This window comes from Rhinatrema bivittatum, chromosome 7, assembly GCF_901001135.1.
Source record: "Rhinatrema bivittatum chromosome 7, aRhiBiv1.1, whole genome shotgun sequence".
Classification (NCBI taxonomy): Eukaryota; Metazoa; Chordata; class Amphibia; order Gymnophiona; family Rhinatrematidae; genus Rhinatrema; species Rhinatrema bivittatum.
This window is the reverse complement of record NC_042621.1, coordinates 52,806,118-52,827,635: the sequence shown is the minus strand read 5'-3', so window position 1 is coordinate 52,827,635 and position 21,518 is coordinate 52,806,118. Positions and strand designations below refer to the sequence as shown.

Below are 21,518 nucleotides of genomic sequence, written 5' to 3'. Positions count from 1 at the left end.
TGGTGTCCCTGGGCACCATGCTTCCTCTGCTATAACAAGGGGATTGGCTCTGCTCTCTGGACCTTCAAGACGCATATGCCCACATTGCAATCTTCCCTCATTGCAAGTACCTGCGATTCGTGGTAGGCCAAGGGCATTATCAAATCAGAGTACTGCCATTCGGCCTGGCCTCGGCGCCTCAAGTGTTCACAAATTGCCTGGCAGTAGTGGCTGCACATTTGCCCCGCAAGGGCGTACACATCTTCCCATATCTGGACAACTGGCTCATAAAAAGCCAGTCCTGACAAGGAGCCCTCGACTCCCTCGGTCTCATTATACGGCTCCTGCACTCACTGGGATTTCTGATCTACCCGAAATCCCACTTGACACAGTCTCACCATCTCTCCTTTATAGGACCTAACCTAGACACCACAGTGGCCAAAGGGTTCTTACCCAACAACTGCGCAACCATGCTGTCCAACCTCGCCAGCTCTATCCGCACTTGAAAAACAGCCTCGGCTTGCCAACTTCTCAAGTTGCTTGGCCACATAGTATCAACAGTCCATGTCACCACAATGGCACGCTTAGCCATGAGACTGACACAATGGACTTTAAAGTCTGTTGCATCAAGCCACTCAGCCGCTTACATCCCTTGTCTACATAACCAGTCAGCTTCGTTTGTCCCTTACTTGGTGGACGGTAAAGGCTAACTTACAAACAGGTCTACCCTTCCAGCAACCGGCACCTCAGGTGATCTTAACCACGGACACCTCTAACCTAGGTTGGGAGGCTCATCTGAAAGGTCTTCAGACCCAAGGGACTTGGACAAACACCGAAGTGACATAAGAACATAAGAAATTGCCATGCTGGGTCAGCCCAAGGGTCCATCAAGCCCAGCATCCTGTTTCCAACAGAGGCCAAAACCAGGCCACGAGAACCTGGCAATTACCCAAACACTAAGTAGAATTCATGCTACTGATGCAATTAATAGCAGTGGCTATTCCCTAAGTAAAATTGATTAATAGCCATTAATGGACTTCTCCTCCAAGAACTTATCCAAACCTTTTTTGAACCCAGCTACACTAACTGCACTAACCACATCCTCTGACAACAAATTCCAGAGCTTTATTGTGCGTTGAGTGAAAAAGAATTTTCTCCGATTAGTCTTAAATGTGCTACTTGCTAACTTCATGGAATGCCCCCTAGTCCTTCTATTATTCGAAAGTGTAAATAACCGAGTCACATCTACTCGTTCAAGACCTCTCGTGATCTTAAAGACCTTTCAGATCGACTTTCTGGAGCTTCGAGCAATGCGCTATGCCCTTTATACATTCAAGGAGTGCCCCTCCAACAAAGTAGTCTTGATTCAAACAGACAACCAAGTAGCAATGTGGTACCTGAACAAACAGGGGGGCATGGACTCTTATCTGTTCTGCCAGGAGGCAGCGCAGATCTGGGCCTGGGCCCTATCGCACTCAATTCTACTGCGAGCCACTTAGCTGGCAGGCGCACAGAATGCCCTGGAGGACCGCCTCAGTTGATGTTTCCAACCACACTAGTGGTCTCTGGATCCCTCTGTTGTGAGCAGAATCTTCCACCAGTGGGGTCAGCCGACCATCAACCTCTTTGCATCCAAACAGAACCGCAAAGTGGAATGCTTCTGCTCCCTACACAGGGCCCGAAGAGCACCAACCATGGATGCCTTTGCTTGCCCCTGGAACATGGGCCTGCTATATGCATACCCTCCGATTCCGCTAATAAGCAAGACTCTCGTAAAGCTACAACAGGACCGAGGCTCAATGATACTCATAGCCCCATATTGGCCAGGCCAAGTCTGGTTTCCCATACTTGGCGTGGCCCATTCGCCTGGGCATAATGCCCAACCTCATAACACAGAATCACGGCAAACTACGCCACCCGAACTGCCAGACTCTGTCTCTGATGGCCTAGATGTTGAAAGGTTGATACCACAGCCCCTCGATCTTTATAGTAGCGTCTCTCAAGTCCTCGTAGCTTCACGAAAGCCTTCCACACGGAAGTCTTACCGCTCTAAGTGGAAGAGGTTTACCATGTGGTGCACACAGGATTAAATTCCTTCACTTGCCTCACACCAAAACTCTTAGATTATCTCTGGCACCTCTCGGAATCTGGTCTCCAGATGTCATCTATCCAAGTACCCCTTAGTGCCATCTCTGCTTACCATCAAGGAGTAGGGGATGCCCCGATAACGGCTCAGCCCCTGGTGAGTCGCTTCATGAGAGGTCTACTACATCTTAAGCCTCCTCTACGACCACCAGTCGTGGCATGGGACCTCAATGTAGTACTTGCATGGCTCATGTGTCCTCCCTTTGAGCCCCGCACTCCTGCGACCTCAAATACCTTATATGGAAAATTATTTTCCTAGTAGCCATTACATCTGCTCGCAGGGTAAGTGAGTTACTGGTCCTTGTGACCTATTCACCTTATACAAGGTTCCTACATGACAGGGTGGTTCTCCGCACTCACCCTAAATTCCTTCCTAAGGTGGTAACTGATTTCCACTTAAATCAGTCCATCGTCTTGCCCACCTTCTTTCCAAGGCCTCACACTCACCCAGGTGCGTGAGCTCTGCACATCCTGGACTGTAAGCATGTGCTTGCATTTTATTTAGACCGCACCGCAGTCCATAGGAAGTCCACCCAACTCTTTCTTTCTTTTGACAAAAGCAAGCTTGAAGTTGCGGTGGGCAAGCAGACCCTCTCCAACTGGTTAGCAGACTGCATTGAATTCTGCTACCAGCAAAGCAGGCCTTCCACTCTAGGGACAAGTGAAGGCACACTCAGTCAGGGCCATGGCAACGTCAGTAGCGCACTACCATTCAGTCAGATTACCGACATCTGCAAGGCTGCAATATGGAGTGTTCTCCACACCTTCGCAGCCCATTACTGCCTGGACAAGGCTGGACGACAAGACTCTGTCTTTGGCCAGTCTGTCCTAAGGAACTTATTCCCAGTGTAGGAACCCAACTCGTCCTACCTCGACCCGCTGTGAATTTCAGACTGCCTCATTGTTGCCAGCAGCACACCAGTTGTTGTGTCTGTTACACATGTTGTGTGCTGCTTGGCCTGCTTCATTATGAGTCAGACTGTAGTTTGCTATTCACCCATATGTGAGGACTACCATCCTGCTTGTCCTGGGAGAAAGCAGAGTTGCTTACCTGTAAACAGGTGTTGTCCCAGGACAGCAGGATGCTATTCTTCACGAAACCCGCCCGCCACCCCGCGGAGTTGGGTTCGATACCGTTTTCTTTTATTTTTCGCTCGTACTTTTGCTACAAACGAGACTGAAGGGGGACCCCTGGTGGCCACAGGGTTAGTGGCATGCTGGGCATTCTCAGTATGCCAGTCAAAGTTCTAGAAACTTTGACAAAAGTATTCCGTGTCAGGGCTCCATCTGATGATGTCACCCATATGTGAGGACTAACATCCTGCTGTCCTGGGAGAACACCTGTTACAGGTAAGCAACTCTGCTTTCTTAAATCCCTGTAATATGGGATCCATTAAGGATACAAGTAGTCTTGGTTGAGCGTTTGTTTTTTTTTCTGAGCCCGAATTAGTTTGTATGTAGAATATGCTGGTCATCTAGATAGTCTTCTAGTTGTGATAGTACTGCTTTCTGAAGAATTTTTGAGAGAGAGGGCAGTTGGATATTGGTCTATAATTTTCCCAACTGTCAGAACCTACTAGTAGTATTTTTTAGAATAGGTTTTATCACTGGTATAGTGATCAAATTGGTTTGTTTTTGTTTGTATTGGGCTTAGATCATCAGCTATATCTTTAACCATGATATCCCGTGCTTCAAATGATGCAGAGGCGTTGGCGTTGTTGAAATCAATAAGCTTATTTTTTAATGATTCTGCAAGTAGATCTGGCTCTCTTTTTCCTGAAGGTGAATATCTGGTTTTTGTTTGTGTTTTGTTTAGTTTGGTTGAGGAAGGTTATGTCTGCTTTTAGTAGTTGGCGATCAGACCAAGGCAGTATATATAGTGTGAGAGGTTTTTATCATGCATTTGATGCGATTGACAAATATGAGATCTAAAATGTGACTTGTTTTATGTGTGGGTTTGGTTACGAATTGTGACCTTCCCATTGCTTCCATTGTTTCTAAGAAGGTTTCACAGGCAGATGATTTGGTTGTTCTATCAACATGTAAATTAAAGTCACCTACAATGAGGGTGGATTCAGGTGAAGGAAACACTTTAGTGATGAGCAGTCTTTTTGAAGTTTTCCGGGGGCGGGGGGGATAGACCATTCCACTGTTTATTTGTGGAGATTTAAGTATTGCCGCATCATAGGGAGGGTTAATTTCTATTTTGTATAGAATAAGTTTGAGCTCTTTTTTTTTTTTTTTTTGCTAATAATTAGTAATCCCCCACCTTTATGTTTCGGATGAGGGAAGTGAAAGACGTCATATTTAGACTGTACAATTTGATTTGAGTACATTGTCTTTATTGTTCAGCCAGGTTTTGGCGATGTAGAAAATGGTGGGGTTTATATCTTCAAGTAAATCATTTATGAGGGATTTTTTTTAGAAATAGTGCGTTCAGCAGAAGCAGTGTGAGCATTAGGTAGGAGTGAGCTGCTGAGGAGTTATTGTTTCTCATCGGGTGGATTAGATTACTGGTCGTTTGCTGTTTTGTTTTTGGTGGCTCTCTTGAGGTTTCCATGTAACCCTTGTCTTATTTTTCCTATGATGAGGTGTTTCTGCTCCATTATTTATTTTTTTATTTCCTTGTGTAATTAGAGGAGAGTAGCAAGATAGAAAAGGATCAGCGGGCTTCACTTTGGGCGCACACAAAGGGGCAAGCTCCTTAGTCTCACTCCTTCGTGCATGCGTCATTGAATTTAACATAATTTAACATAACATTGAATTTAACATAACTCACTTGCTGTTCAGATAATTAAATATTAGTGTTTCTGATTTAGAATAATTTTTAATTCTGACATTTTACCATAGAGATCCAGTCATTCTAAGAAGGCTGGGGAAGGATGTAGGAGGACTTATAATTGTCACTAGAATGTCAGCAAATAGTACCATTTTAACAACCTGTTTTCTAAACATCGCTCCTTCTATATCTTTATTTTCCTAAATTGCCAGAGATTTCATTTTTTCCAGAGTAAATAATAAAGGTGAGAGCAGGCAGTCTTGTTCCTCAAGTCAGGGGAAACTCTTCTTAATATCCTCCCTTATCTTCCCCAATCTTCCCCAATTAATGAAGTTGGTCCCGAGTGAAGTTTCGACGTGATCATATTTCTGACAGTAAAAGGAAGCCCATCTGACAGTGGTGCTTACGTGCATTGGTTTATGCATCATAACAAATAAACTTTTATTTATTTTTTTGTTTGTTTGACTTCTTGCCACCTTTTTATGATTAAGCAGTGTAGATAAGCTCTTTGTTTCTTCTTGATCATTGGTAATCCATGAATATGTAGCAAACAGAATCATTTTTTGCCCACCAGAAAAACACGGTCAAAGTTACTGAGCAGAACACGTATTCTCAGAGAACAAGCAGTATGGAAGTCCTCATACATGGGTGACATCGGATGGAGCCCGATACAAAAAACTTATGTCAAAGTTTCTAGAACTTTGACTAGGCACACTGAGCATGCCCTATACCACACGTCCACATGGGGTTCCTCTCCAGTCTTTTTTTTTCCGCGGAGCTGTGAGTCTCACGGTTTGAGCTCTAAAATCTTGGCTTTTGCCTAGTGGAAAACTTTTTGTTCATGGTTTGTCATGATTTTTCCTCTTCGTTACGTTGCTGGGTCCCTCTTGGCGCAGAAAACCCAGTCAGGGTTTTCTGCGTTTCGGTAAGTTTTCTTTCGCGGTCGATTCCCCTGTGGTAGTAGTGCCTCGGTACCCGCTGCCTTCGTTCATCTTTCAGCCCCTTTTTATTTGGCCTGTCGTGGCCACATCCTGTTTTCTCCGATGCCCCAGTGCAAGAGGACTATGTCCATCACTGAAGTTTGTATCCTCTGCTTGGGGGCATTGCATGACGTCTGGGGTTGCTGTTTCTGCGCCCAGATGACACCGAAGGGATGTCTGTTTCGACGCGACAAGATGGATCAGCGCTTCGTGTCAAGGAGTTGTTTGTCACTTAGTTGTTTTACGCTCCCCCCCCCCCCCCCCCCCCCACACCTCTCCCAGCTCCTCTACCCTGGCAGCCCTGTCCCTCTCTAAGTTCTGAGTTATGTTCTAAGTTATCCTTACTAGGTTATCCTGATTTTATCTTGATTAATCCCTTGTTATATGTAACTTTCCCAGGTTTGGTTTGATGTAAACCGGTGTGATAAGACTTTTTGCCCTGAATATCGGTATAGTAAACAGAAGTAAATAAATAAATAAAGGAGTCCAAGCCATCGGCCTTGAAGGACCTTGGAGCCACACCGATGGACACCATGCCATCGACATCAGCAGGACCAGAGATTCTGTTGAGGTCACCGGTGGATAAGGAATGCCGGAGGCATACTGTTGTCGATCTCCAGGCTGAGGAAGCCCCATCAATGCATGGTGCCAGGTACAGGGATGCCATAATGTCCCCAAAGTGGTCCCATAGCAAGAACAGCCCATCCTTCATCAATTCCCAGGGTCCTCAACAGTCTCCACTGGTCCTGGTGCCAATCGCTGATCCCCCTCATAGGTCTGAGGAAGATCTGGCCACCCCTCTTTCCTCTCAGGTGGCATTGGCTTCGGCAACATTCAAGGAGGAGTTGGAGTGTCGAGTCCAGCTGGCAGTGGAGCAGGTGCTGCAGGGCTTTAGTCCTATGGCACAGACAGCACCAGAGCTGGTGCCGCCTGTCCTCGTACCGCTTCTGGATAAGCTCAGTTTCCCTGTACGTACCAGGATCAGTCCAGACGGTGGGTTATGTCCCCCGTCCAGCAGATGGAGTCATGCCAGAGCTCGAAGGTGTCACCATATAGCCCAGTACACCCTCTGCTGGAGCTCAGTATCTTTCTGACTCCAGCAGATGAGAGTTGGGGGACCCAGTTGCTCCCCCAGTGTGACAGGCTTTTAACATTTCTCCTTTTCCTTTTTACTTGTTCCTGTCAGCTTTCTTTTAAACATTTTGGATCATTAAAGTTAACTTAAAAAAAAAAAAAAAGCTCAATTTTTTGAGGAGGCGTGTTTATTATTGTACTGCCTCTTTCTCTCTACCGTACCTCTCTCCTTCGGTTTGGGGGTAAGTGTAAGATTTGTTTCTCTCACAGGTTTTCTCACGCGCCGTCGGAGTGCTCCGTGGATGCCGGTGGCGCCAGTCTCTCCACACGGCTTTGAGGGCCCCGCGGTCCAATAGCTCTCCCTCGCGCTGCTTGCTCCGGTGGGAGACGGCCACCCCTCCCCGACGTCTCGGGATCTCCGGCGGGTTGTGCAGGCCGTCCCGGGCCCCCCCCCCCGCGGCACTCCTCCGCTCCTCAGGCAGTTTTCAAGAGAGGGGGGGTGTGAATGGTGTCTCCCGGATGGGGAGGACACCTCGCAGTCAGCAGACGCGTCTTCGAGCCTCCCCTCTCCTCAGCCAGGGCGGCGCGGGCCGGCCACGTCGCCGCCAGTGGCGGGAACGGCGGCCATTTTAGGAGTGCAACCTGAGGTGTTCAGGCCCTCAGCAGGAGAAGGGATCTCCCGAGAGACTTCTCAGCCTATTTTGCCCCCGGAGGGGATTCTGCCCGATCGGGGCCCCCAGGAGGGTCCCTCCTCTGGGGCTCCAAGCAGTTCGTCGTTTTTCTCTCCAGAGTTCATTTTATTGATGCACAATGCATCAATGATGCATTGTGAGATCATTTTATTGATGCACAATGCATCAATGATGCATTGTGAGATGATGCATCGAATGAGACCCCATCATCCCTGGAAATTGAAATCATCCTCAATAAACTTAAACCATCTTCTCACCCTCTGGACACCATTCCTTCCAATCTATTACTATCGACTCCCAACACCATCTCCAAAGCATTAGCAAACATCATTAATTGTTCTTTAACCCAAGGAAAGGTCCCAGAACAACTGAAAATAGCCATTCTTAAACCATTACTAAAAAAACCTAACTTGCCAACAACAGACCCTGCTAACTTCCGCCCGATAGCCAACCTGCCTTTAATCTCACGAGTAATGGAGAGATTTGTTAACAAACAACTGTCTGATTACCTGGAGGAGAATAACATCCTCTCCCCCTTACAGTTTGGATTCAGGAAATCACAAAACACAGAAGCCCTATTAACTTCACTATCTGACACTATCCTCCTCAACCTTGAAAAAAAACAATCGTACCTCCTCGCTCTTCTTGACTTATCCACCGCATTTGACACCGTAAATCATGAAATCCTCCTCGAGCGGCTTTCGGACATAGGAATCCAAGGAGAAGCCCACAGTTGGTTTCAATCATTCCTAGAAAACAGATACTACAAAGTCAAGATAAATAATGTAGAATCACCTCCTATCAAATCAACCAGAGGAGTACCTCAAGGTTCTTCACTCTCTCCTACCCTTTTTAACATCTACCTGCTTCCGCTCTGCCACCTACTCTCCAGCCTCAAGCTAAAACACTATATCTTCGCCGATGACATTCAGATACTTCTTCCCATCACAGAATCACTCCAAAAAATCTGGGCGCATTGGAACAATTGCCTATTATCCATCAAATCCTTGTTATCCAGCCTCAACCTTATACTCAACACTAATAAAACAGAAATCCTCATCATCTCGCCCGATGAAAACCACACACTCTTCAACGTCCAAAACTCAACACAATCCATAAATCCACCTATCAACCACTCACCTTCAGTCAGAGACTTAGGGGTGCGCATCGACAATCAATTCAACCTTAAATCTTTCATCCACAACACAACTAAGGAATGTTACTTCAAACTACAAGTATTAAAAAATCTTAAACCACTCCTTCACTTCAATGACTTCCGCTTAGTAGTCCAGTCTTTAATACTGTCCAAGTTAGACTACTGCAATTCCCTTCTGTTAGGTCTTCCGCTATCATCCATAAAACCTTTACAGATGGTACAAAACGCCGCGGCGAGGCTACTCACCAACTCCAACAGAAGTGACCACATCACTCCAATTCTGCACTACCTCCACTGGCTTCCCATAAAAGCTAGAATCACCTTCAAGACACTATCAATGATCCACAAGGATATTATGGGAAGCGCCCACCTAAATCTTACCTCGCAACTCCGCCTTCACACATCAAAAAGACCTATCAGATATAACTACAAAGGTTCTCTAACACTCCCCCGATTAAAACCTCGCTAGCTAAACGAGCACTCTCCACAGCCGGGCCCACCCTTTGGAACTCACTTCTGCCAGATCTTCGACTCGAAACTTGCCATCTAACCTTCAAGAAAAACCTTAAAACATGGCTCTTCCGGCAAGCCTTTCCAGAATCACAGGAACACTTCAACACAGGTCAAAGAACAAAATAGCGCAATTTAAAGTCCACCACCAACCTAATACCCTCAGGACCATCAGGACCTTATTGATTGTTCAAAGTAACCCTACACGTTCTCTGTTCAATACTATGTTTATGGTTTAATGTAACGACCTTACTTATTGTTTAAGGTTACTCTGTTCAATATTATGTTTATTGTTTAATGTAACGCCCCCCCGGCGATAGTTGTGTTATTTGGAAACCGACTTGATTTGATATATATATATCAAGAAAGTCGGTATATAAAAACCCTAAATAAATAAATAAATAAATAAATGCATATCTTCAGGGACGGGGGGGTTTCTCTCGGAGCCCCCGTCCCCCAAGATCCCTAGGATTTCTGCTCCTGTTCTGCAGGACCTCCCTGGGTCTGCTTCGGTGGCCCCGGCCTTGCCACCCCGGCGCACCACGAGGGCGGCTTCGTCGTCAGGGGATGACCCCCCCGGACTTCCCGGAATCGCATGTGGACGGTCAGTCGGAGGGGGGCGATCCACGTGCCTTGCGAATTTTTCAGAGGGAAGAACTAGATGAGCTCATTCACCATATCATTCAGGAGCTGGACCTTGATCCGCCGCCGGACCCTCCGGCCCCCGTGGTGCCGGCCGTCGCTACGTCCTCGCGTAAAGGGGATCCTGTTCTTGCAGCGCTCCGACCTAGGGCGAAGGCTTTCCCCATACATGAGTCTTTCCTTCAGCTCCTTACCAGGGAGTGGGACACTCCCGAGGCGTCCTTGAAGGTCACCCGGGCCATGGAGAAGCTGTATCCGCTTCCGGAGGATTTTTTGGATCTCATCAGAGTTCCCAAAGTGGATTCAGCAGTTTCAGCGGTGACTAAGAGGACGACCATCCCGGTCACGGGCAGCATGGCCTTGCGGGATACACAGGATCGCAAACTGGAGGGTTTCCTCAAGCGTGTCTTTGAAGTCTCCGCTCTAGGGATGCGTGCTGTAATGTGCAGCTCGCTGGCTCAGCGGGCCAGTCTGCTCTGGGTGCAACAGCTCCTCACGTCTCAGGATCTGCCCCCCGAAGAGGCTGCCCAGGCGGACCGCCTGGAGTCGGCCATAGCGTACGGGGCGGACGCTCTGTACGACCTCTTTAGAGTGATGGCGAGGTCCATGGTCTCGGTGGTTGCAGCTCGGCGGCTCCTGTGGCTCCGTAACTGGGCGGCGGATGCTTCCTCCAAGTTGAGCCTCGGCTCCCTCCCGTTCCGAGGCAAGTTCCTGTTTGGGGAGGACCTGGATCAGATCATCAAGTCTCTGGCGGAAAATTCGGTTCATCGGCTTCCGGAAGATAGGCAGCGTTCCTTCAGATCTTTTCCCTCTGGCAGAACCAGAGCCAGGGCGCAGCGGCGTTACAGGTCTTTCCGACAGCCTGCTTCTCGGCCAACACCGTCCAGGGCCCAGCCCTGGTCGTGTTCCTTTCGTGGGCATAGGCCCACGCAAGACAGTTCGGGGCAGGGAAATCCGCCCACAAAATCCACACAATGATGCCAGAGTAGCCCACTCCTCCACGCCCCGCATCGGGGGACGACTCACGCAATTCCACGAGGAGTGGGTAAATATCTCCACAGATCAGTGGGTACTGGACACCATAAGAGACGGCTACGCTTTGGAATTTGTCCGCCCGCCGAGGGACAGGTTCCTCTTCTCCCCCTGTGGTTCTGAGCTCAAGAGGATGGCCGTTCAACAAACGCTAGACACCGGTTACAGAACATCGGGGCCATAGTTCCCGTCCCCTACGGCGAGGTGGGCTTGGGACATTATTCCATTTACTTTGTCGTACCAAAGAAAGACGGTTCTTTCCGGCCTATCCTGGATTTGAAGGAGATAAACCGGTCCCTGAGGGTCAGTCGCTTCCGCATGGAAACCCTTCGATCGGTGATTGCCGCGGTGCACAAAGGGGAGTTCCTTGCTTCCCTGGACCTGACGGAAGCGTACCTGCACATCCCCATTCTTCCGGCTCACCAGCGGTACCTCCGTTTCAAGGTCCTCAGCCAGCATTTTCAATTCAGGGCTTTACCCTTTGGCTTGGCGACCGCTCCTCGGACCTTCACCAAGATCATGGTCGTTGTGGCAGCGGCCCTTCGCAAGGAAGGAGTCCTAGTACATCCCTATCTGGACGACTGGCTGATTCGCGCGAAGTCCTTCTCACACGGGCAGGATTCAGTGGACAGAGTCGTCCAAGTTCTCCGATCCCTGGGCTGGGTGGTGAACCTCCTCAAGAGTTCCCTAGTGCCTTCGCAACACTTGGACTTCTTGGGAGCGAGTTTCGACACACAGCGGGGCATGGTGTTCTTACGCCCAGACAAGGCCCAATCCTTGAGGGAGCATGTGCTTCGGTTTGCGGCTCTGGCGGAGCCCACCGCCTGGAATTATCTTCAGCTCCTGGGAGTGATGGCCTCCACCATCGACATGGTACCCTGGGCGTTTGCGCACCTGCGACCATTGCAGGCGTCTCTTCTGTCCCGTTCGAAACCAGTCTCGCAGGAGTATCAGGTGATTTTTCCCCTCCCACCGACTGCCAGGGAAAGTCTAGATTGGTGGCTGGTTCCGGTGCACCTGGCTCACGGAGTTTCGCTCGAGGTGCCCAATTGGGTGGTGACGACCACCAATGCCAGTCTCGTGGGATGGGGTGCCGTCTGCGAACGAAGCGCCACGCAGGGAACATGGACTCCAGTGGAGGCGAAGTGGCCGATCAATCGCCTAGAAACAAGGGCTGTGCACCTAGCCCTTCAGCGTTTTCTTCCCCTGGTTCAGCACAGAGAGGTAAGGATTCTCTCCGACAACGCAACCACGGTGGCCTACATCAATCGACAAGGGGGAACAAGGAGCAAACATGTCTCCCTCGAGTCAACGCTCCTGATGGAGTGGGCAGAAAGTCATCTCATTTGAATCGCGGCCTCCCACATCGCCGGGGTGGACAACATTCAGGCAGACTACCTGAGTCGTCAACAGCTGGATCCCGGGGAATGGGCGCTCTCCGACGGGGCGATGCATCTTCTCGTCCGCCGTTGGGGGCCCCCGTGCCTCGATCTGATGGCGACCCTCCTCAACGCCAAGGCGCCGCACTTTTTCAGTCGAAGGAGGGAACGCGGCGCGGAGGGGGTGGATGCCCTAGTCCTGCCATGGCCGTCAGATCAGCTGCTCTATGTTTTTCCGCCTTGGCCCCTGGTGGGAAAGGTCCTTCGCAGAATAGAGCACCATCGAGGTCCCGTGATTCTTGTGGCCCCGGAGTGGCCCCTTCGGCCATGGTTCGCAGATCTTCTGCAGATGACGGTGGACGGGCCACTGCGGCTGGGTCATCTCCCGCATCTGCTGCACCAGGGTCCGGTATTTTTCGAGCAGGCAGAACTCTTCTGTCTTGCGGCCTGGCTTTTGAATGGCACCGCCTCCGTCGCAGGGGCTACCCGGAGGCAGTGATCTCAACCATGCTGCGGTCCCGTAAGCCCTCCACCTCAGTTGCCTATGTCCGAGTCTGGAAGGTCTTCGAAGTTTGGTGTTCCAATCAAAGGACTCGACCCACGGAGGCGACGGTTCCAATGATTCTCCAGTTTCTACAGGATGGCCTGGATAAGGGCCTCGCCTATAATTCTCTCCGGGTCCAGGTGGCAGCCCTGAACGCCCTGGTGCAGAAGGACAGCGCTCTCCCCCTTCAGCCGGATATCGCACGCTTTCTCAAGGGGGTCAAACACCTACGACCACCAGTCAGGATCCCTTTTCCTTCCTGGAGCCTTAACCTGGTCCTACGGATGTTGTCGGGCTCACCTTTTGAACCACTTAGCGGGGCTACCATTAAGGACCTGACTCTCAAGACGGTTTTTCTCGTAGCCATCTCTTCCGCTCGCCGCATCTCGGAACTGCAAGCTTTATCCTGCAGGGAACCGTACCTTCGATTCTCGGACTCGGGAGTTTCCCTACGCACGGTACCTTCCTTCATACCGAAGGTGGTGTCGTCCTTTCATTTGAATCAGACGGTGGAACTCCCGGCGTTTGCTCCAGAGGAATCGCGGTCTCTCCTTCTTCTGGACGTCAAGCGTTCCCTGCTCCATTACCTGGAGGTTACGAATGACTTCCGGGTCTCCGATCACTTGTTTGTGCTCTGGTCTGGTCCGAAGAAAGGATCACTGGCCTCGAAGACGACCATTGCGCGCTGGATAAAAGACGCCATTTCAGCTGCTTATATTGCAGCGGGTCGGAGCCCGCCGCGGGGTCTATCAGCACCCTCTACGCGCTCGCAGGCGGCATCCTGGGCGGAGTCGCGTTCCGTCTCTTTGCAGGAAATTTGTCGTGCGGCAACGTGGAAGTCGTTGCACACCTTCTCCAGACATTATCGGCTACACTTGGCACCGGACACCTCGGGACACTTTGGTGATCAGGTACTCCGAGCAGGTCTCTCAGGAACCCACCCGAATTAGGGAAGCTTTGGTACATCCCACCGTCTGGACTGATCCTGGTACGTACAGGGAAAAGAAAATTATTCCTTACCTGCTAATTTTCGTTCCTGTAGTACCATGGATCAGTCCAGACGCCCACCACTCTGGGATTTTGGCTTCTGCTCGGGTTCTTGCGTGTAGCTGTCATCCTGTCTTTCTGTATTTTCTCTGTTTCCGCAATGCTTACTTATTGTTGTTCACAGCTCCTCACAAGTTGGCTGTTTGTAGCCTCGTTGGCTGGTTCTAGTTATATATGTTTTTCTGTTCCTTCATATTAAGGATTTTTGATCCAAAATGTTTTTGCTCGTTCTTGGGCTTTGCTATTCGTGATACTGAGCTCCAGCAGAGGGTGTACTGGGCTATATGGTGACACCTTCGAGCTCTGGTCTGACTCCATCTGCTGGACGGGGGACATAACCCACCGTCTGGACTGATCCATGGTACTACAGGAACGAAAATTAGCAGGTAAGGAATAATTTTCTTGTGCTCATCGGTGTTACCGTCCCATCTTGTATCAGTTCTTGGGGTGGCATGGGTGCCCAGTATGGCACAGAAGCCTCCCCCTACCAATATGGTGGTTGTTGCCGGTTCCTCTGAGGAGGAAACTCCGCCGAGCCCGGCAGAGGCGCTGAGGCCTGTAGTCCCCCGTCCAGTTCCATCGGTGCCTGCACCGAAGGCCCCATCCCCTGTGGCATACAGTGAGGATGAGGGTCCCTATGACCCCTGGGGAGATGATCAAATGGAGTCCTCTTCCAAGGATTCGGATGGTCTCCCATCAGAGCCTTCTCCTCCAGATGAGCAAAGGAAGTCTCCACTTGAGGACTTAACCTTCGCAGGGTTTGTGAGGGTGATGGCGAAGACCATCCCATTCCAGCTTTTGACAGAAAGATGCCAGCAGGCACAAAATGCTTCAGATCCTTCAGTTTATGGAGCCTCCTAAGGAGAGTGTGGTGGTCCCAGTACACGAGATCCTTAAGGAGTTGCTGCTGAGGATTTGGGAACACCACCTCACAGTGCCTCCCGTAAATAAGAAGGCAGATGGGGTTTAGCTTGTCCACAAGGCCGCTGGATTAGATAAGCATCAGCTGCCTCACCAGTTGATGGTGTTTGAATCCATCCTCAAGAGGGCCAAGTGCTCTCAGACCCATTTCTTGGTGCCGTTAGGGAAGGAACACAGAGCAGTGAACACTCTTGGGAGGAAGGTGTTCCAAGGCACCATCTTATTGCCCGCATTGCTACCTACCAGCTCTACATAAGCCAGTACTCTCGAGACATCTGGAAGCAGGTGCAGGAGGTAGCTGAGCAGTTGCCTGAACAGCAGTAAGACACTCTTATGTCGCTGGTGCATAAGGTCGAGTGCGGGACCTACAATGTTTTCGAGAAGGCATTGAGAGTCTCTGCAGCGGGTATCAGAGCCCACAGAATGGCATGGCTGCGGACCTCTGATCTCCAACCGGTGGTACAGGAATGATGTGCTGACATGCCGTGTATTGAAGATTATCTCTTTGGAGATAGGGTGAGGGGCACTGTGGCCCAACTCCGGGACTTCCATGAAACTCTCAAATAGTTCTCTGTCAGTACTCAGGACTCATCTTCCTCCTCCAGGAGGCCATCAAGGCCGGAGCAAGGAAGTCTTTCATTCACCAAAGGAAATGCTATCCTCCACCTCCCTGCTCCCGTGAACACTATCAGAACTCCTGCACCCATCCTAGGTAGCAGAAAGTTCCCAAGCCCCAGCTGGCTCCTCAGCCAAACCCGGGGACGGGATTTAGACTGGGCCACAGGGAGCTTAAGCCAGTCACCCGTACCCAGGGCGAAAGACTCTCCACTCAGAGGCAGGCTGCAGTTCTTTGCGAACCAGTGGTCTAGTGTAACCTCAGAGCAGTGGATTCTGTCCATCGTCCGTCAGGGGTACCAATTGAACCTATTGCGTATCCCGCAAAATTGCCCTCTGTGCCAGTATTGGGGGCTGGTAGTGCATCAGGAGGTACTATTAACGGAGCTCTCCTCCCTCTTAACGGCCAGAGCGTTCGAGCCTGTACCACCAAGGAAAAGAGGGTGAGGATTCTACTCTAGGTACTTCCTGATTCCAAAGAGAATAGGAGGACTCCGTCCCATTCTAGACTTGAGGGCCTTGAACAAATTTCTAAAAGTGGAAAAGTTCAAGATTGTCTCCCTGGGCACCTTGATCTTCCTTTTGCAAAAAGGGGATCGGCTATGCTCCCTCGTCCTAAAGTACACGTACCCATATTGAGATCATCCCAGGTCACAGGAAGTATCTCAGACTTGTGGTGGGAAAACAGCACTTCCAGTATAGGTGTTGCCATTCAGATGCACGTTCACACCACGGATCTTCACAAAATGCCTGACCTTGGTGCCAGCGCACCTCCGCAGTCTGGGAGTGCATGTTTTCCTGTGTCTGGATGATTAACTGGTCAAGAGCGCGTCTCAGGCAGGTATCACCAGGTCCATGTGCTTGACAATTTGGGTGTTGGAGTCTCAACTACCCAAAGTCGCATCTCAGTCCATCTCAGTTGGACTTCATTGGAGCCCTGCTAGACACGGCTCAGGCCAAGGTCTTTCTGCCTCGCCAGAGGGCTATCACCTTGGCAACCATTGCAGCAGAGCCAGCAGGTGTCGGCCTGGCACAAATTGAGGTCGTTGGACCACATGGCCACAACAGTCCATGTCCCTCCCTTGGCACGCTTACACATGTGCAGAGCCCAGTGGACCCTGAGGTTACAGTGGTGTCAAGCCACTCAGAGCCTCCAGGACAGCATCCAAGTCACCCTGTCTCTCAGGGACTCGTCCTGGTGGCAGGTACTTTCCAGTCTGCAACAGGGGATCTCATTTCAGAGGCTCCCATGGATGCATCTACCCTGGGGTGGGGAGCTCACGTGGATGGGCTTGGCACCTAGGGTCTGTGCTCCACTCAGGAACGTTCTTGTCAAATCAACTTCCTGGAGCTCAGAGCAATCAGGTATGTGCTATGGGCTTTCAGAGATTGGCTGTCCAGCAAAGTTACCCTGATCCTGACTGACAACCAAGTATCCATGTGGTATGTCAACAAGCAGGGAAGCATGGGTTCGTAACTCCTGTGTCAGGAAGTGGTCCAGATCTGGTTGTGGGCCCTGTTCCACAGGATGGTGCTTAGGGCCATGTACCAGGCTGGGATAGAGAACGTGGTAGTGGACAGGCTGAGTCGAGCCTTCAAACCTTACGAGTGGTCCCTGGGTGTAGAAAATTGGATATTCCGCCTCTGGGGGAGCCCGGACATAGATCTGTTTGCTTCTCTGCAACAGGAAGGTGCTTTAGTTCTGCTCCTTGCACAGGTCAGATGGCAAATCAGCCTCAGATGCCCTTGCCCATCATTGGGGCAAGGGTCTTTTGTATGTATATACTCCGATTCCCTTAATGGTGAAGACTCTCTTGAAGCTTTGCGAGGACAGAGGGACTATGATCCTCATAGCCCATCATTGGCCAAGACCGTTCTGGTTTCCACTTTTGTGGGAGCTGTCCATCCGGAAACCGATCAGTCTGGGGACTTCCCCAGATCTCATCACGCAAGATCAGGGTAGGCTTCAGCATTCCAACCTCCAGGCCCTGTCGCTCTCAGCCGGGATTTTGAGAGGCTAATCCTGCAGCCGCTTAATTTTTCTGAGGACCATTAGAAAGTGCTATGGACTGAAGTGGAGGAGGGTTTCCGAGTGGTGTGAGTATAAGGCCCTAGATCCATTCTCCTGCCCCACACAAAAACTGCTTGATTTCTTCTACACCTGTCGGAGGCTGGCTTAAAAACCAACTCCATCAGAGTGTGATTGGCATATACCACCATGGTGTAGATAGTATACACATCTCTGTACAGACTATAGTTGCATGTTTTATGCGGGGCCTTCAATTGAAGCCTCCCCTAAAGCCTCCAGCTGTGTCTTGGGACCTCAACATGATGTTAGCACAGCTGATAAAAGCTCCTTTTGAGCCGCTGTGCACCTGTGACCTGAAGTACCTGACCTGGAAGGTCATATTTTTGGAGGCATTCACTTCAGCACACAGGGTCTGCGAGCTCCGGACCTTAGCGACTTATCCACCTTATACCTAGTTTTTATCATGACAGGGTGGTCTTGTGCATGCACCCTAAGTTCCTGCCTAATGTTGTGACAGAGTTCTATCTTAACCAGTCAATTGTCCTGCCAATTTTCTTTCCCAGGCCCCATTCACACCAAGGCAAATGAGCACCGTACAATTTGGATTGCAAGAGAGCCTTAGCCTTCTATCTGGAGTGGATAGAAGCCCATAGACAGTCCACCCAACTTTTTGGTTTTTTTTGATAAGAATAGGTTGGGCATTGCCAAATAGACATCATCCAATTGGCTAGCAGATTGCATCTCCTTCTGTTACGCCCAGGCGGGGCTGCATCCTGGGAGTCATGTCCACTTGCAAGCAGTTCCCATGGAGGAGATCTGCAAGACTGTGACGTGGAGTTCTCTCCACACATTCACATTCCATTACTGTCTAGATAGGGATGGCAGACGTGACAGTAGGTTCGGCCAGTCTGTCCTCCGGAACCTGTTTGAGGTGTAGAACCCAACTCTCCCAACCTAGGTCCCATTGTTTGGGTTCAGGCCGTCTACCCTTCTGTTACCAACAGCATCGGTGGTGTTATGCCAGTTGACACCTGGTTAAGTGTCTGTTGGTCCCCTTTTTGTGTCTGGAAGCAGCTGTAGCTAGGGATTCACCCATATGTGAGGACTACCATCCTGCTTGTCCTAGGAGAAGCAGAGTTGCTTGCCTGTAACAGGTGTTCTCCAAGGGCAGCAGGATGTAAGTCCTCATGAAACCTGCCCACCACCTTGTAGAGTTGGGTTTCTCCTATTTTTTATTTTTATCATAATTCTATATTACAAAACTGGAGAGGGACCCCGCATGGACGCATGGTATAGGGCATGCTGGGCATGCTCAGTGTGTCTAGTCAAGGTTCTGGAAACTTTGACATACGCCTTTTCCGTATTGGGCTCCATCTGATGATGATACCCATGTGTGAGGACTAACACCCTGCTGTCCTCGGAGAACACCTTACAGATAAGCAGCTCTGCTATCCCCATTGATTGTCATAGTGCTGCAGAAATGGTGCACAGATGTGTAAATTTTAAATGGCTTTTAAAACTGTGTTGGCAGGACGACCCACCAGCGATGGACTTTGTCACTGCTGCTGCCAACCTTAGGATGCATATATTCAGCATGAACATGAAGAGCAGATTTGATATCAAGTGTAAGAATAATGTTTATTTTTCACACTTTTCTAAATAAATGCATGTTGACCTTACATTCTTTTATATCTTTTTGCTTATTGAGGAGCTTTTCCTTCTTGCTTGTTTTTCAGCAATGGCAGGAAATATTATCCCTGCCATAGCTACAACAAATGCAGTGATAGCTGGACTGATAGTACTGGAAGGTTTGAAGATTTTATCTGGAAACATAGAGCAGTGTAGAACGGTAGGTGCCTTTTGGTGGTTGTGGAATTTGTGTTTCAGCGGGGGCAGGGGTAGGAGAGGGTGTGATATATAAGGAGCACGATCATTTAAATTTTTTATTTCTGTCATTTTAAACTTTTGAATTTTATTTTTTTTTTTAAGATTTTTCTAAACAAACAACCAAACCCAAAGAAGAAGCTGCTGGTTCCTTGTGCACTGGATCCTCCGAATCCCAGTTGTTATGTGTGCGCAAGTAAGCCAGAGGTGACGGTGAAACTGAATGTCCACAAGGTAACCGTGCTGACATTGCAGGACAAGGTGAGCTTTGAGGAATCTTAAAACAGCATGTCCTATCTTTTGGTATTGCTGTTTATTGCATGTTATATGTTATATGAGATTAATCTTTAAATTGGACGACTCTGTTAAACACCCAGAACATTGATTTATTAAAAAAAAAACTTTAATGTCTCATATACTGTTTCTTTTCACAGAGTAGTCCAAATAATTTGGTGGGCATGTTATCTATTCTTGAATATTCTGTTCATAAGATTAGAGGATAAATTCCAGAGTTATTTGTTTTCTCACAGGACAAGCAGGATGGTTGTCCTCACAAATGGGTGACATCGAGGATGGAGCCCACCACGGAAAACTTCTGTCAAAGTTTAATAGAACTTTGACTGGCCCCTACTGGGCATGCCCAGCAAGGCACTGACCCTGCAGCCAGCAGGGGTCTCCCTTCAGTCTTCTTTTTTCCGCGCAGCAGTTGCCACGCGGTGAAAGGAGCTCTCTAACCACGTTCCTGACAGGAATTTGGAAATTAATTTCCTAAGAAAATTTGCCCCTCAGGGGTCTCCCTTCGACAAATTTTTTAGTCATCTTACGGAACCCGGTAAGTTTTTTGCCTTCTTCCATCGACTGCCGTCGAATTTGGCCCTCGAGGCCTGTTGGCACTTACCGATCCCCAGCCTAAATTTTGGCTTCCAGCCATGGCAACGGGGTTCCGTCGTTGTCCGGATTGTACCCGGACTATGTCCATCACAGACCCCCACAGGGTTTGTGTAATGTGTTTGGGTAGTGAGCATGATGTCCTGACTTGCACCAAATGTGCCTTAATGACACCCAAGGGTCGCAAAGCCAGGATGGAGAAGATGGGGCTCCTCTTCCATGCACCCACCCCAACGCCATCGATAGCATCGACGTCATCGGAACCGGCACCGTCGAAGTTGTACCATCATCGTCAACCCTCCGGTGACCGTCCGCCATCGATCGCTTCTCGGCCGTCGACTCCCGTCCCTTCCCCGGATGGGCGAGGGGATCGGAAGGAAAAGCACCGCCATCGACGGCACAAGTCTCGGCCTGTCGAGGATCCACAGCCATCGACCTCTGCTCAAGCTGAGCCACCGACGAAGAAGCCGCGAACAGACCGGACGCCCTCCACGTCTCGTTCGCCGGCATCGAGGAAACCCTCACCCTCTCGGGGTGTGGGGGCCGTGATCCCACCGGTTACGGTGGTCCCTCCGGCCCTGCCTCAGCCTCCCTCTCCCGTCGAGCCGGGTATGGTTACCCCTGGTCTCCGGGCAGAACTGGACCGGCTGGTCCAGGAGGCCATCGAGAAAGCGATGAAGAAATTACAACCTCCATCGGTACCGTCTCCGGCACCGATTCCAGTGCCGCCACCGACGCCGGCACCGGCTTCGCCACCGAGGAGAGAACTGACCACCGAGCCGTTGATATAAGCGCTAGCACCGCTACTGAGCCGCATGGAGGCACTCATGACGGCCCTTCCATCGGTGATTCCAGTGCCATCGACAACACCACCGTCTCCGACTGGTTTCTCATCGGCAGGAGAAACACAGTTTCGAATTCCCCCTTCCGGGGTAGTTCCATCGGTACCTTCTGGTATATCTCCACCGATTTATCCTTCGGCTCCATCGATTCCGCGCCAGGCACCGATTCCATCGGCAGCACCGAAGCCATCGATGCCATTTCTGGTTCCACCTACCGCACCGATTCCACCTCGGTTTCCATCGATGCCTTCAGAGCCTCAGCCAGGTCCATCAGGACTACAAGCCCCACATGATCCCTACGATACCTGGGGTGATGATGATGATACCTCTTCTGACACAGATTTGCCTTCGCCACCATCTCCTACAGAGAGTAGAAAAAG

At 50.0% G+C, this 21,518-nt stretch overlaps 1 protein-coding gene across 2 annotated transcripts in view; it reads left to right on the top strand.

The window, feature by feature from the left end:
• Nucleotides 1–21,518, top strand: part of UBA2 (ubiquitin like modifier activating enzyme 2) — a 186,375-nt gene that overhangs the window by 116,203 nt on the left and 48,654 nt on the right. For both annotated transcript variants that reach the window (XM_029608377.1, XM_029608378.1), the window contains 3 exons: nt 19,056–19,149; nt 19,261–19,373; nt 19,514–19,669. In XM_029608377.1, coding sequence (XP_029464237.1) covers nt 19,056–19,149; nt 19,261–19,373; nt 19,514–19,669 — 363 coding nt within the window. The remainder of the gene's footprint in view (nt 1–19,055; nt 19,150–19,260; nt 19,374–19,513; nt 19,670–21,518) is intronic.